The following is a 15,527-nucleotide window of genomic DNA, read 5'->3' on the forward strand; positions in this document are numbered from 1 at the left end:
CATGGTTTGGAAGACCCCTCAGCGGGAAGCAAACAAGCATCAATACCGGTTATTCCAACAAGGGGCCCTGCTTAAAAAGGACCCCGAATACTACAAGTGGACAGTTCTCCCAATTTCCTCCCCAAGGTTCTTCGATGGGCAGAGGTCTGGCAGCAGCGCGAGGCGCATCGGAGCGATCCTGTCGTGGTATTGGTTACGGCCCTATACCGTTCGTTCCGGTCCGATCTACATGTAATGACACTATGTTCGCATTCCCTAAGCAAATGACTAGTGTCAATGTCTCATGGCCCTATATGTGAGGAAGCTTGGGTATCACTAGCCCAGACGCATCCTAGCCAGGAAGCCTGGAATGTCCGCACAAGGCGAGATAACACTAAAGGTGACAGGTATGCACGGAGTCCCTCGGACTGCAATTGGTCTACACGGTACCCTCAGGCCGTCAAATAAGCGTGCCACAAGGTAGGCCAGGAAGACTCGCGCCCATCTTGCTGCTACTGCCATCGATTCATTCCAGTGCACTGTTTACTAGGATAAGGGATCCAGGACTCGAATGCATACAATACATGACATAGGCCAAACTCTACCTGCGGGTACCATCCGTTCCTAGCGATCTTACAGGCCGGGTAAAACAGCCATCGGGCCAGCGAACCGCAAAACAAAGTAAGGGAGAGTTTTTGGCGAAGCACACAAGGCGGAGGGATAAAATGGAAAAAGAGGCGGGCAATATGGCAGACAGGTGCTCTAAGCCGACACCCGATATGCAGCAAATACAATAGGTGGAAACGTTCACCGACCCGCAACACAATGGAATAGCACTGGCTAGAGGACTCCAGATCCTAGACTGGTAGAGGTTGAGGTCCACCATAAATCAGGTCGCCGGTCCACTCCTTGAAAACGAATAGCTACCGAACCAGACTGCTTCTTACATCAGCCCAGCCGGCTCGCCTGTCAGGATGGGGGCTCGCATCCTCTCACTGCGTCCTTACTACGCGGCGAATGATGCTCCGTTCTAGACTGCCATGGCATGGCCCCGCAGCAGTTTCTTCGACTGATCCTGGTTAGCAACTCGATATTGGCGCCGGCTTATGTGGCTTGCTCGAGCCAATGTGGGTTGTGCGGTGCAAAGTTCCGTGGGCGTGACGCCTCGTAGCAAACTCGGCTGAGCGGGTACAAGATGGCGAGTTGGGACTGGGTCTACTGACTTGAGAACAGAGCCTTCTTGCAGTGGGACTGAGTGACCAGAAACTAGAGCTCTCGTGTCATAAGCTTAAATCAAGGACCAGAGATCCATATTCTCTTGACAGAGTATGACATGCGCTGGGGCGCATTTCTATGCACCAAGCTGTTATCCTCCTTGCAGTATAGGGACGGGAGGGGCGCGAGCTCGCTCAAAATCCCATCTCCACATAGAACCTGCGGCGAGGGTCGCGCCTGTCGATCATTAATAGTCCAGAGTTACATTGGGCCGGTCATCTGTTCCCGTAGGATCCTGGAGGCAAGTGTGCACACGCGGCTTGGAATACTCTCAGCAGAGGGTCACGATGAATGGGTCAGATCACCTGACAGCCCGCAGCACGTCCGATTTGCGCAGAAACGGCCTTTTACATCACTGTGACATGAGCCTCCTTCAATCTTCGCTCTGTTACGAGGGGAACCAGGCTTTTTTACTTACATTTTGTTGGTGTCAACCGATGCTGGCCCTCCTTTCCTATATCGCCACCGATCACGATGACTGGACCATGGCCCGATTTTGCATACCAGCAGCACGCGAGCTCCCCAGCATTTCAAATTCCTCGAACTCTGGGGCAACGCTTCTTCGGCCGGCGTCTGCCAGGGGGGGTGGACGTTAGTAAGGTCCAAGCGCTTGGCATGATATCTCTCTCTGCACCGAAAAGCATCGATCCAATCATCACAACTCATTCCTTACCTTACCTCCGCGGTCTGAGCGCCAATCAAACATGCAGACCCGGTCTCCGCCCCATCGTAGGCCATCTGGCCCTACAGACAGCTTGCCTAGACGTTCGGCATGGACGGTTTATTTTTCTCAACAATAGCCCCCCTCCCTTCTTCCTGCAACCTCACCGTTGAGGATACTGACAGGCAGCCCGACGACCCGACAATAACATTCTTCTGTTCGGGCACCACCGGGAAAGGAGACCCAAGAGCTGGGCATCCATGGTTATACAAGTAGCCGTGGTACAAAGTGCTTTCCCCATTACAGTCTTCTCTTCACCACTTGGGCTGTCCATGTGGCTCAAATAAACCCCGAGGCTTTTCTTTATCCTTGCGTGCGGTGTCTGCAGGAGTTGGCTAATAAAGTTCCAGACAAGCACTCGAGTCACACTACTAATGATCTGTTGTCTCCAATCAAAAAGGTTGCAACATGCATCCACGGCATTCCAGTCTTTCTGGGTGCTTCTAGCCTTCCTAGCTCTACCGAGGGTCCATGCGGGTTCATGATAGCCAAGGATAACTAGTAAATTTTGCTTTTTATTTGCTCCAGATGCTCTAACTCAAAAGGTATGTGCCTCTGGACTTTTGTGGAATGCAACCCGCACTTCTCGGTCGGGCGTAGGTATGGAGGTCAATGGATCGAAGTACTCTGCAGAAATTGTTTCACCTCCACATATACCTGTGACGGGACTATTCGGCTCGCAGTGAAAATCCCACGGAATCTAAGCACCAATAAATAAATACCGTGTCCGCTTTCGATGAAAGGGACAATCATACTCTGAGACTGAAAAAGCTGGAAGGCCAGAAAGAAGCTGATTCTAGTCGACCAGCTATGCTAACCATTCAACAAGCTCTTAATCAATACCTACCTGGGCCACAAAGACCTTTCAGTTAAGCGAAAGGGTAACCTTTCAAGATATTGCCTAATCAAGGCGAACATGACTCCTTTCACCCTCCGTTTCCGGAGTGATAAGCCGCCGTCTATCTAATCAGAAGACGACACCGCCTTCGGTTAGCATCGGTACGAGGGGCTCAACGCATCAAGTCGATCGATATGCATACGATGGAGTCCGCTGTCAGATATAGAAATGTATCGAATCTGTTACCCAATTGACGCGACAAAGAGACGGACATTAGCCTATCACCGTTATGTCCTGTTAGTTCGCGCCCTGTCAAGAACAACGGCGGGACGTTGCATATCGCGTGGAGACTCGGATATCGATGGCAAAAAAGGAGTTGTCCCATAGAATCAAGGCACCCGAACCGGCAAGTCACTGTAAAAACTTTTTTTCTTGGTTTACCCTTTCCCCTCCGCGGGGTTTGTCTGGGTGCTCCTTAAATTCAGTAGATAGAATCATCGGTTCCTCCTCGTCTGTAGAAAAAGAAAAAAAATTTGCCATCTCAATTGCTCTCTTACCACTCGCTTTGCCACCCGAACAATCTCTGCATCTCTGCAGTTAAGTTGGTTTTCTTTCCGCTCGGGTTACGGAACCGAAAGTCGACGCATAAGGTACTTCGAACGGATCGCCAGGGTCAGTCAACTTATTCGGTGACTCATAAAGCCTGTTTCGTTGCGGAATTCACTCGCGCCCAATCAATTTTTACTAATTCCGCATATCCTATTTAATACCTTTTCTTTTTCCTTGATCACTTCCCTCGCAAATCACGCAAATCATACATCAACGCAATAATGGGTTCTGTTGCGCCTTCTCCCGCCGAGCTCGACGCCTCCGTCGTCAAGGTCACCCGCTCGACCAACCTTCGCGATGTGCCTCTTCCTGGCTCTCCCGAGGAATTGAGCCACTCCCACTGCACCGACCACATGGTCACTGCTCGTTGGACCGTCGCCAATGGCTGGGAGACTCCTGAAGTTCGACCATTCGAGAACCTGAGCATCCCTCCCACGGCCTCGTGTCTGCACTATGCCACCGAATGCTTCGAGGGTATGAAGGTGTACCGGGGATTCGATGGCAAGCTGCGTCTGTTCCGGCCCGACTGCAATGGCGAGCGTCTGATGAACAGCGCCAAGCGCACCTCTTTGCCCTCGTTCCGGTATGAGGAGATCAAGCGTCTCATTGCCAAGTTGATGCAGATCGATGGACCTCGTAAGTTTGAACCCGAACCCGATTGCTGGATGTGACTTCCGAGATCACGATGAACTGACAAAATCCTCGTCTTTTGTAGGTTGGCTACCCAAGGATCAACCCGGTCGATTCCTCTACCTCCGTCCCGCGTTGATTGGCAGCGGTCCACACCTCGGCGTCCAGACACCCAAGGAAGCCCTTCTTTTCATCATTGCCGTGCCGTGGCCCGACCCTTCGAAGAAGCAGTCCGAGCAGCCTGGTGTTCCTCATGGATTGAAGCTTTACGCTTCTCAGCCTGATAGCATTCGTGCTTGGCCTGGTGGTTTCGGATACGCCAAGCTCGGCGCCAACTATGGTCCGTCGTTGCTGGCGCATGGCAAGGCGCAGGAGCTGGGATTCGATCAGGTGCTGTGGCTGTTCGGTGAGGATCGTCAGGTTACGGAGGCGGGTGCTAGTAACTTCTTCATAGTGTGGGAGAACAAGGAGACGAAGAAGCTGGAGCTGGTGACTCCTTCGTTGGAGAGTCAGCTCATTCTTCCGGGTGTTACTCGTCGTAGTGTGTTGGAGTTGGCTAGGGAGCGCCTGACTCAGTCGGTGGGCAAGCTGGCCCCTGTTGATGTTGTTGAGAAGCACTTCACTATCGGTGACGTCGAGGAGGCTTGGAAGGAGGGCAGGATCGTGGAGTCGTTTGTCTGTGGTACTGCTGTGAGTTTTCCCATTTTTTTTCTACTTCACTCTGTGTGTATGGTGACTAATTGTGACATTTAGTACTTCGTCACTCCTGTCAAGCTCATCCGCAGCGGAGACGTAGATATGAACATGCAGGAGGCTGGTGTTGAACGCGCCGGATATGCTGCTCAGATCAAGTCCTGGCTCGAGGCCATCATGTTCGGCATGAAGGGCGAGGCGACCCATGAGTGGGGATACGTCATTGATGGTGAAGTTGAACAATAAGCGCTGACAGCGATGATGATCATGATGATGACGATGTTTTGCAGGAAGGGATTAGAGCTACTGTATATACTTGACTTTATTTCTCTGGTACTTTTTTAGAGTGGAATGATAGACTCATGTGACATGCCGCGTTGGTTTTGAACGGATGCCTCCGATGCTAGTAGTATTCTACAGTTGAACCCGATAGAAAGTGCAACCATGTATATATAAACAGAACACTAGTAATGAAGATGTGTGGCATCCTTGCATTTATTAAGTTTTTTTCACTACCATACACTATTGGAATAATTAGTGGAGACTACACATTATATAGCCGTACAGATAGTTTGGAGTCAGACAGGTTATTTATGCAAGTTCTTACTAGTAGCCATAACCTCAACGAAGTGCAGCGACATTCTGAGCATACTACGTAATAGATATTGTAGGCTTTAAATGATTGCCTTCTTTTGGTTATCCAATAATTACTAACTGCCAGTAAGATAAATGTATGTATATATATACATGATGCAAGCCTTCGACTCTAGTACTCTAGTAAACTTTTTTATTTTTAATTACACCTGTTCGCGCAGAATAATATCATCCAATTCTTCTCCGACAATGCGTCTTTTCACTCCAATTACCCTCCTTGTTACTACTATTGCTCCAGCCTTGGCTGCAGTGGATGCCGGCCAAGATTCAGATCACATTTGCAACGCTAATGAAGTACGTATCTATCATGATTCGACCATATTTTACTTATTGGTATACCTCTTGTTGGACTATTCAGACTACTAACCTTATTCCCTAATATTTTAGGAATGCCGTTATACTACCGACTACCCGATGGAGGACTTCAAGCCACCTGCTAAGGAATGCACATGTCCCACAGGGGTAAGTAAACGGATGAAACTCATCATGAAACAACATGCAGTGGTTGCCTGTAACTGACTGCTGCTATCCTAGTCTGAGTGCACTTTTGAAAAGGATGATATGTGGAATAGCGCTGTAAGTCGAGAGATTCATACATTACTACTACCATTAGGACGATTATACTAACATTTATTTCCAGATACAAATATACTCATGCCAGTAGAAGCCGTCCCTGAGTTGGTCATCTTAGGACAGGTCTACATCACTCTTGACATGAACTTTCGTCTCCAATAACAAATAACCATTTGGTGATCGAGTGTGTTGGGTTGTCGGAAGATCTTTTGTTCAGAGTGTGTTCTTGGGTGCGAGTTCTATCTATAAACTAACTACGTCGGCCATTATTTTGCCCCAGTAGAGGCTTAAGTAGGAAATACTACTAAAGTAGCTCATGGCTGCGAGACGGTATCAGGTTTCGAACCTTGTGGGTGGTATTGGATTGAAGTTGTTGCATAATCTGTAGAGGATAGATACTACTACTCGTAAGTACTAGTAAAGATAGTATATTCCAGTCCGCTTTAACTACTACTAACCAGATAGTATACTATTCACCCAGCAGTTGCTAGTCTACAGATCTGCAGTGCCATCCCGGAAATCAAGATCAGACCCACTGCTAGTCTGTTCATGATAAGTATGGGTAGTTGTAAACATATACGCCCTGAGAAGTAATATTATATATATATTTTCGCATAGCTGATGGATGCCTCATCAAGCCTCTCCCATATCTACACGATCCTGCGCGGAATCGTCTCCCAAATCTACCACCATCGGAGCATACTCTCCTAGCTCGTCGTCTTCATCGTCATCGTGCATGTCAAGCTCCACCTGCTCACCATCCTCCAGCTGAACCATACCCCGCCGAACAAAGACCTCCCGGTTCAGCTCCCAGTCATATTCCTCCTTGACCCAAGCCTCGAGCTTGTCAAACTCCACCTTCACCACTGACTCTGTCCCATCGACGATCTCATAAAGCGATCGTCTAAACTTCACAAGTAGTCTTCGCAGGAACTCACCACCTTCCTCACCATCAAGGTCAAATAACCCCCCTTCGACATCATCACATCTCTTGAGCTGCAGTAAAAGCAACCTCAACACCCCAGCCACCAAGGCCTCTCTATCCCGTATAGCCGCCCGACACGTCAAAATCAACTCCAACAGCCTCTTCCACTGCTGAAGACAAGAGTAATTCATGAGCGTCAAGATCATCAAGAACGCAAACTGCAATTCCCCTAGCACCTGATCCTCCCCAGCCCTCTCATCACCCTGAGAAACCCTGTGTATCAAGTCCCCCAACGCCCACGAGCGATCCTGCGCAGCCTCCGTCCTCTCACGCCCAATCGCCCCCTCCCGCCACGTCCTCTTCAAATCAACCGGCAGAAATCCGAACTGACTCTCCTTCTCCCCCGTAACCTTCTCCAATTCCTCCGTCGCCTCCGCCGAATCCATAAGCCCAGGTATAACATCCGTATCTCTTTGCGCCGAGCTAGCAGACGTAACCATCCACCGCGGCCGACCATCCACATCCAAAGCCGGATCGCCCACAACGCGCGTCAAAAGCCGCGGCGTCAATTTATCCGTCAATCCCTTCCAAGTCTGTCTTCCTTCTTTTTCGTCCTCTTCATCGACTTCAAGCTGTACCGGATGTCCAGCATTCTGTTGTGCCAAAGCCGCCGGCGAGACTCGACTGCGGTACCGGAACAGTCCTCCCCTTTGCCATATAGCTCCCAGATTCGCTTTATGGCGCATTGCTTCTTGTTTGTCTGCGTCGCTGTCGATGGTTAACGGGGCTAGGGTCTCGGTGTCGGTGTTCCATTTCCAGACAATTATGTCGGCGCCGGGGTGCGAGGGGTTGCTAAGAGAGAGCGCACTGCCGGCTTGGGCTTCGCTGAGTTTGGTTATGTCACCGACGTAGAACCAGCCGCCGCTTCGGAGGGATAGACTCTCTGTTGTTCCGGTGTAGAGGAAGTGCCATCCTGAGGGTAGGTCGCGGATTCCGTGGAAGTTGGGGGTCGAGGTGAAGGTTATGAGGTCGATACCGACAAAGGTCTTTGGTGGGAGGTGGGGGACGAGAATCGTAGGGGAGGGCGATGATGTGGATGTCATGTCTGCCTTGTGAGTATCGTTAAGTGTGAGTTGGATTTCTTAATGGTGGGATAGCTGTGTTTAGTCGTGTCGCATGTAAAAAGATCGAATCGCAAAGCTGACGTCAAACCAGATTAAGGCCGGATGGGGTAATGGCAGTTGATGTTGGTATATCACAGAGTATGGCGGAGGGAGTAATTAATACATAGAAGATATTTGAGGAGACTAGAATCGACGTGTAAGAAAATGTGGTAGGGACAGGAAGGTCGAGGGGAGCTCTGGGTCGATCGATAAAATGTGCTTATCTTAGCTTGATTGCGGGATAAGGAGCCCGGCTACGGAAGATCAAAATCCAGTTGCTCGCCGGACCTGAAGACTTACGTTAACAAGCACAAGATATATCGAGGTGCAGGAAATAGCCAGCGTCAAGTTGCAGGATTCTATACAGATGTTCTATTTACTGGGATTCTCTACACATACAAGTTACACTCAAGGACCACATCAGTTCTAGGTTCAGTTATATTGACTATAGCAACCGCCACACAGACAGCAGACTACCTAAATCCAGAACCGAAAGACACACTTTTGGGTATGTAATAAATTGAAGACCAGGCGATAAAGGCCGTTCTTCGCGTTTATTCCATCCACATACGGCAAGCAAGGCCAAGTCCGCTCCAATCCAACCATGCGGAGAAGCTCCGCATAACTTGGAAGAGATGAACCCGCACATGCTTACAAACGACGACCACGGCGACCACCCTTGCGACGAGTAGAGTCGGAGGGAGTGGGGGTGACGTCCTCGATACGGCCGATTCTCATGCCGGAACGGGCAAGAGCACGGAGGGCGGACTGAGCACCGGGACCGGGGGTCTTGGTGCCGTTACCTATATCTAGTATTAGTGATTGTTCTCTCAAGTTGGTGCTTTCATAGCGCTCGTTCACATACCACCAGTGGCACGGATCTTGATGTGGAGGGCGTTGATGCCAAGCTCCTTGCAGCGAGCAGCAACATCCTGAGCAGCCAACATGGCAGCGTAGGGGGAAGACTCGTCACGGTCAGCCTTGACCTTCATACCACCGGTGACACGGCAGATGGTTTCGCGACCACTGTTATCCCAATCAGTTAGCCAACTGTATTCCGCTGAACAGCCTTTGCGACAATCCACGATATCCGGCTCCTCGTCCATTGCGGGGCGCAAAATGTTCTCCGGAGAACGGATTTTCGTGCAGTCGATAATCGGGTGTTTTAAGATGTGACGAACCTCAGATCGGTGACGTGAACGAAGGTATCGTTGAAGGAGGCAAAGATACGGGCAACACCGAAAACGAGCTTGCCTACAAATCATCTCAAATTAGACATGGTCTCGATCGTAAATTCTGTAGAGTGCACTGGGTTGTACATACCATCTCCGGCCAAAGGACCGAGAGAGACGTTCTCCTTGGCAGCACCGGCGGTCTTCTTGGGAGCCATTTTGTCGACTTGCTGGGGTAGTGGGATGGAATATGGAAAGGAAGGAAAAAGGGAAGTTCGATAGGCCTCAAATGGCTTGGATACAGAAAATGACTGGTGTGTGCCCTACCCACGGTGGCTCACATTCTGATTGGCTGAGAGTTAATCAAGGGCGGTGGGCAAGCGAGTGTTGTAGCCTGAGGCCGCGGAACCGCGGTGAATCAACTCGATGACTCTTTCTGTGACAGGCACTGTAACGCCGGATGGGCAGTCGGCCCGGTTTGGTGCTCCTCCCAGCACTATTTAAAATTTCTGCTGCAACCTCCCGAGCTATAACTTTCTTCTTTCTCCTCATATCCAATCAGGCAGACAGTCGGACTCTGTGGCTTTGTCTGCTGGCTTGTTTATTGGCTCAATTGAGCGTGTCGCGCAGCCTAGTTTCTCACAACAAACAAGACTGAACGAGGACTAATCCAACCAGCAAACATGGGCTTCACCAAGGAATCAGCCACGATCGGCATCATTGGCATGGGAGACATGGGCAAGATGTACGCCCAGCGTCTGAGCGCTGCCGGATGGAGGTAATATTTAAACAAGTGTCCTTCCCAGTCAGTTGTTTCCGATTATCACCCTGGTGGTGTGTGTTATTGTAATAGGTGAGCATCCCCTTCTGTTCTTATCTCTCTCGCTTTCCCCCTCTGCTTCTCTCCCCCTCTTTGGATGATGACTTGAGTGCATTTGGCTCGAGTATGGCCTGGAGGTAAGCTTTCCTACCTTGGTAGGTTTGCGACTCCGCCAGACCGTCAATGATGTAACATCTCAGCTACCTATATTTCTTTGTCTGAAACCCAAAGCTATCAACATTTATGATGATTGATTCACACATTTGCGCATTATGGGCTTGTGCTAACCATTCTGCCAAACTAGGTTCTCGCGTTGTATATCTTTAGAGCAAAGCATCAAGCCGGACTGGATTAGCTATACTAACTATTTACTCTTCTTATCTATCAAGGATTAATGCATGTGACAAACCCGACTCGTATGAGCGTCTTATAAAAGAATTCGAATCCACAGTACGTCCATGATACTTCACAGCTCGCGCTGTCCAGACATAAACTCATCCATTCATAAAACCAAAAAGCAAAATGTCACTATCTTTCCCAATGGCCACCTGGTTTCCAGAATAAGCGATTACATTATTTACAGTGTAGAGGCCGGTGTCATCGACAAGGTAGTGGAAATGTATGGCCCGTGTATGTATTTCAAGTTGCAAAGGCTTGCTTGCTTGCTGCGCCCTTATATTTGCATCATGAATTTGAAATGTGCCTGTCTGACTTGTGGAAAATCACACAAAAAGCTACCAAGGTCGGTGCAATCGTCGGTGGTCAAACGTCCTGCAAAGCCCCTGAGCTCGCGGCTTTCGACAAACACCTTCCCAAGGACGTAGAGATCGTATCATGCCATTCGCTACATGGCCCTCAAGTCAACCCCAAGGGTCAACCTCTGGTACGCTGCTGTCTGCCTGCTTGCCTGCCTGTCTGTTATTTGCTTGGAGCATATTATATGCCCTCAGAGACCCAAGATCGCACAGGACAATGTATGAATGATAACATAACGCCCGTTTGCCTTTCCTGTGTCTAGGTCTTGATCCAGCACCGTGCCTCCGATGAAAGCCTCAACTTCGTCAAGGAAGTCCTGTCATGCTTCGAATCCAAGTTCGTTTTCCTCTCCGGAGAGATGCATGACCGCATCACGGCAGATACCCAGGCCGTCACCCATGCGGCCTTCCTGAGCATGGGAACAGCATGGCAGGCCAACCAGCAATTCCCATGGGAGATTAACCGTTGGGTGGGAGGCATTGAGAACGTGAAGATCAACATCACCCTACGCATCTACTCCAACAAGTGGCACGTGTACGCCGGTCTTGCCATCTTGAACCCAGCGGCGAAGAAGCAGATCCGGCAGTATGCAGAGTCCGTGACGGATCTGTACAAGCTCATGATTGAGGGCCGCCGAGACGAACTCAAACGCCGTGTCAGAGCTGCAGGGGAGGCCGTTTTCAAAGCGGGTACCAACGGCCAGGATCTGCTGTTGAAGGATGAAGTTCTCGACCGTTTCTCCCTGTCAAACCGGGAACGTGAGCAGGCTCCTCCAAACAGCCATCTCAGTCTGCTTGCCATCGTTGACTGTTGGTCCAAACTTGGCATTGTCCCCTACGATCATATGATCTGTTCCACGCCTGTGAGTTGCTTTGTCCCTTGCTTTCCATGGCGTTCCTGCCTTCATCTTATTTTTTTCTGTTATTCCCCGCGCAATTTATGCGATGTAACGTTGCTTTAAAGTCAAAGTCTAATCATCGCGCGCGCATGTGCGTGCAATCTATATAGCTTTTCCGTCTCTGGCTGGGCGTCACGGAATACCTCTTCCGCAACCCCGAACTCCTCGAGGCGGCCCTCGACACTGCAGTCGACGATAAGACGTTCCGTTCGGATGACCTGGAATTTACCTTTGCAGCTCGCGTGAGTACCAACCCTGTTTTAGCTTCAAAAAAAGACCCTGGCCGCCTTTGTGCGGTTTTATTCCAGTCCAATGGATATGGATGGGAACCCAACCCCTCCCCCAATGCACATTTATTCCGATTTGTACAACAACAGCACCACTGACGTCATTCACTATGAAATCGTGCAGGCATGGTCGGACTGCGTATCGTTCGGTGATTTCGAATCATACCGCGACCGGTTCGAGCGGATCCAGCAGTACTTTGCTCCCCGATTCCCCGAAGCCGTCAAGCTGGGCAACGAAATGATGAAGACCATTTTGGAGAAGACTGCAACGGGCCAAGCCTAGTATAGGAGAAGACACACCGAAAGAGATGAAAATCGAGTAATGCCAATGGCTCCTCCCTAAGTCTAAAAGCCCAATCACAAGAAGAAGCCGGCTAGGGAAAGTCGGGTAGCGCGCCTAGAGTAGGTGGATGTCTCTGCGCCAGTCCGGCAGGATCGGAGAGGGGGGCAATCCATAATAATCATACTCATAATAATATACTAATGATATTAATAATAATGTGTAATAGGCAGCAACTGTCTCGCTCGTTGGATAACAACGACGACTGGTAACAACAGTGGAACTTTGGTAGACGTACGGGGAGTATCCCTTGAACTAATCGCAATCGGGCAGATAAGGGTAACCCTTGAAATGTTGTTGACAGGGTTTCCTTCCCGAGGTCGAACGAGAGGCATGGAAAGTCATGGATCTTTCTTTCTTGATGTCAGGCAAGAATGGCTATTATTGTTCCCCCCTTAACTGTCGTTGTTCCGTGTGGTTGGAGCAGCACTTGGTATGCTGAATGGGTATGTATGTATGTATGTACGTAGTAGTATGTTTTTGTTCACGCGCGCGGGGGCTCAGGTCGCTCGCACTCTTTTGCGCACGGAATATTCCACCGTATCGCTATGGGCTGGGCTTTATCCATTTAGGGCAATTCGCATACGTTTCATGGGTCCCGCTGTGGCAGTCACTAAGATGCTAAGCCAGGATGTTATTAGTCCAAGCGGTGGCTAAAGGTACTAGGCTGCTTGGTGTCGTATCTTTGAGAGGTGCCAAAACTCTGGAATGGGGATCGGAGACCCAATCCGATCCCAACAGACTTGAGGAGGGTAGTATCGTTCTTGGTCCTCTTGCATGAATAGATAATTGAGTAAAGTGTGTGTGTGTGCGCGCGCATTTCGAAGCGACTAGCTACTGCTAGAGCCGAGATCTTATATTACTTGCATGACCTGCTTTGGGAAAACAAAAGGTTGATCTGTATGCTGCATGACGTTTTGAACGGAGACCCTCCTTTGAGGCTTCAGCCCCGGGTCGTGGGAAATCCGCGGTTCCGGTAGGGGAGATGGATTTACGGAGTACGTCGGATCATTTTAATCAATTGTTCTCCGGATGGATACTAAACTTTGAATGCCATGAGTCTCGGGCGAGAAGGATAAGATTCGCAAAGATATATGGTAGTATTGGTAAAAGTCCGGAGCAGACCGTTTTTCTTGGGGCACGTCGAAGGTTGTGCTCGATCGATTAATCTTGGCATCGATGCACTGCTAAGTCCAAAGCGGTTGGTTGCAGCCTAGCTGGATATTGATAGTTCATGAACTTGTCGTATACAAAGTAATTTAAAAGCGCTATCTGTGCGGACCAGGCCGTCTTGTGGCGTAGTGTCGTATCTGCTGGGGTATGCTAGGATAATTACGATCCAGGCTATGGCGCTTCCTGGCCTGCATCATTGTCTGCATGGCCATTGTCTTTTCAAGCCACCAGATGATGTAGTGGTTGTCGAAGTGGGGTATCACATGGCTGCACTATTTGCATGGCAAAATTTTTTTGCTTGCGAGGTGCTAAGAATAACCGAGCTGTGGACTGATCGAGTTTGGAGGCGTCGGAGGCTCGGAGAAGTCTTGCGTTATTGGCCTAGTCCGCCCTAGACGAGTCACAATAATGACAGCTTCAGGAGCCCAAAACATAGGGGGCGTCCGGCCCAGGGTGGTCCTGCTTCTTTTCTGAAACCATGCTGCGCAACCTTTCCCCATACACTTTTTCATGTCTGTACTCCGCTGCACGCAACAGGCCATACTGACTGTCGGTCAACCCATGAGAACGTGCGGAAATTGCTGAGTTGTCATATGCTTTGGGAGACGCGTGGAAAGCGTATAGGGATACGGTGTTCGTCCGTCCTTTGGTGCATAAACCATGGCCATGATTAGACTTTTTTCATCTTGCCCACCCCCTCTTGGTTTCCCATTCGCCTCGAACCCCTTTTTATGGGAAAAGAAAAAGGGTTAAGCCCAGCATTTTCCAACCCAAGGTTGTCCGGCTGTCCTATTTCAAGAATGGTAAAACAGCCGTCGCGAGCCCTCGCAATCGGGGAAGACCTCGCCCGTGGAAAGCCAGTAAACGAAGGTCCCGTCTCCCGGCTCGACCGTGTGATTGGATCCGCTATTCCGTCGGCCCACCCCTGGATGAGCAGCGAAAGAACGCCAGGATCGGTGAGAATACGACTGCTTCCGAGATCCGAGAACTTGGTCTTAGCTACGGAAGGCGGATGCTGATTGGCAGCGGTGGTCCTGCACAGGATTCGTGCGTCCGAGAAAGTCGTGTGGGTGACCACTCATGCCTAGTGACGAAAGGGTCCATGATTGGCGCCAGGAACATTAAGCGGACTTGAGAGCTCGACGATAGCAAGTAGCAGTGGACTTGATAGTAAGTAAAGAACCTGTAGCTAGCTATTACACCGGAGCCACTTTGTAAGTAAGAACTCAGTTTTGAGAAAAGTAGATGAGTGGCTACCGATGACGATGCAATGATAATAAACAATGGTGGTGGTGGAAGAAGGGGAGAAAGCTGAGTGAGAGATGGAAAAAACAACCGGGATACCTGTATCTGGATAGAACTTACAGTACTAACTTAGGTACTCTTATTCCGGTTCGCCTTCCGGAGTACTTTTACTCCGGTCTCTGGTAAGAATGGAGGATAGATCATTTTACCATAGCCTCTTGGGATTGAGAAGAGGTCAAGAAAGGTGTAACCAAACGACGAAGCAATATCTAGTTTCGTTTGTTAGATGATGGATGGGCCTTCAAACGAACAACAGATGCGTGCCAGTGAGGGAAGGGGACCGGGGGGAAGGGAAGAACAACAGAAGGAATAACAAGGGAAAAAGGACTGAGTTGATGGGTCCGGCTGCAGGCTGCAGTCTGATTGATCAGCTGCTGCTCTCCGACCCAATTGGCATGTCTCCATCCATTGAACGGTCGAAAATCATGATGCTGGATTCCCGGCAGAAGTTCCTTTTCGCCTTTTTTGCCCCCCTTCTCTACAGTCTACGTTACTGTGTATTACTCTTCCACCCACACACACACACCCCCCTCCTCCGAGAAAGTCTGTCGGACTGTCTTTCTAACTAGTAACTACTGTACTAGTGTCCTTCCTTCCCTCCCAGAAACCCACACCCAGTCACCCAGTCACCCACACCCACACCCACCCCCCCCCAAGAAACCCAAATTCAATCCAGGCTCCTCTCCCGTCTGCAAATAAGCACCCAAACGAAAGTT

The 15,527-nt window shown here is 49.8% G+C and overlaps 5 protein-coding genes across 5 annotated transcripts; 3 read left to right on the forward strand and 2 right to left on the reverse strand.

Annotated features, from left to right (window-relative positions):
• Nucleotides 1-3,643: 3,643 nt before the first annotated feature.
• Nucleotides 3,644-4,991, forward strand: AtWU_05852 (branched-chain amino acid aminotransferase, cytosolic; the record flags this gene model as incomplete). Its single annotated transcript, XM_035500962.1, has 3 exons — nucleotides 3,644-4,058; nucleotides 4,138-4,742; nucleotides 4,806-4,991. 3 exons carry the CDS (start codon nucleotides 3,644-3,646, stop codon nucleotides 4,989-4,991), a joined length of 1,206 nt encoding a protein of 401 aa, XP_035356855.1.
• A 597-nt stretch (nucleotides 4,992-5,588) lies between these two features.
• On the forward strand, nucleotides 5,589-6,063 carry AtWU_05853 (uncharacterized protein; the record flags this gene model as incomplete). Its single annotated transcript, XM_035500963.1, has 4 exons — nucleotides 5,589-5,693; nucleotides 5,787-5,861; nucleotides 5,934-5,975; nucleotides 6,040-6,063. 4 exons carry the CDS (start codon nucleotides 5,589-5,591, stop codon nucleotides 6,061-6,063), a joined length of 246 nt encoding a protein of 81 aa, XP_035356856.1.
• A 542-nt stretch (nucleotides 6,064-6,605) lies between these two features.
• AtWU_05854 (AAR2 splicing factor family protein) lies at nucleotides 6,606-8,000 on the reverse strand (the record flags this gene model as incomplete). The annotated part of the gene is made up of 1 exon (XM_035500964.1): nucleotides 6,606-8,000. The coding sequence occupies one exon, from the start codon at nucleotides 7,998-8,000 to the stop codon at nucleotides 6,606-6,608; it is 1,395 nt and encodes a 464-aa protein (XP_035356857.1).
• Nucleotides 8,001-8,711: 711 nt separating this feature from the next.
• On the reverse strand, nucleotides 8,712-9,450 carry AtWU_05855 (40S ribosomal protein uS11; the record flags this gene model as incomplete). The annotated part of the gene is made up of 4 exons (XM_035500965.1): nucleotides 8,712-8,863; nucleotides 8,926-9,086; nucleotides 9,242-9,314; nucleotides 9,384-9,450. The coding sequence occupies 4 exons, from the start codon at nucleotides 9,448-9,450 to the stop codon at nucleotides 8,712-8,714; spliced, it is 453 nt and encodes a 150-aa protein (XP_035356858.1).
• A 465-nt stretch (nucleotides 9,451-9,915) lies between these two features.
• On the forward strand, nucleotides 9,916-12,276 carry AtWU_05856 (prephenate dehydrogenase (NADP(+)); the record flags this gene model as incomplete). The annotated part of the gene is made up of 7 exons (XM_035500966.1): nucleotides 9,916-10,010; nucleotides 10,442-10,502; nucleotides 10,571-10,682; nucleotides 10,787-10,935; nucleotides 11,071-11,670; nucleotides 11,817-11,948; nucleotides 12,118-12,276. The coding sequence occupies 7 exons, from the start codon at nucleotides 9,916-9,918 to the stop codon at nucleotides 12,274-12,276; spliced, it is 1,308 nt and encodes a 435-aa protein (XP_035356859.1).
• Nucleotides 12,277-15,527: the final 3,251 nt, after the last annotated feature.

The sequence above is a fragment of the Aspergillus tubingensis genome (assembly GCF_013340325.1).
Source record: "Aspergillus tubingensis WU-2223L DNA, scaffold_7, whole genome shotgun sequence".
Lineage (NCBI taxonomy): Eukaryota > Fungi > Ascomycota > Eurotiomycetes > Eurotiales > Aspergillaceae > Aspergillus > Aspergillus tubingensis.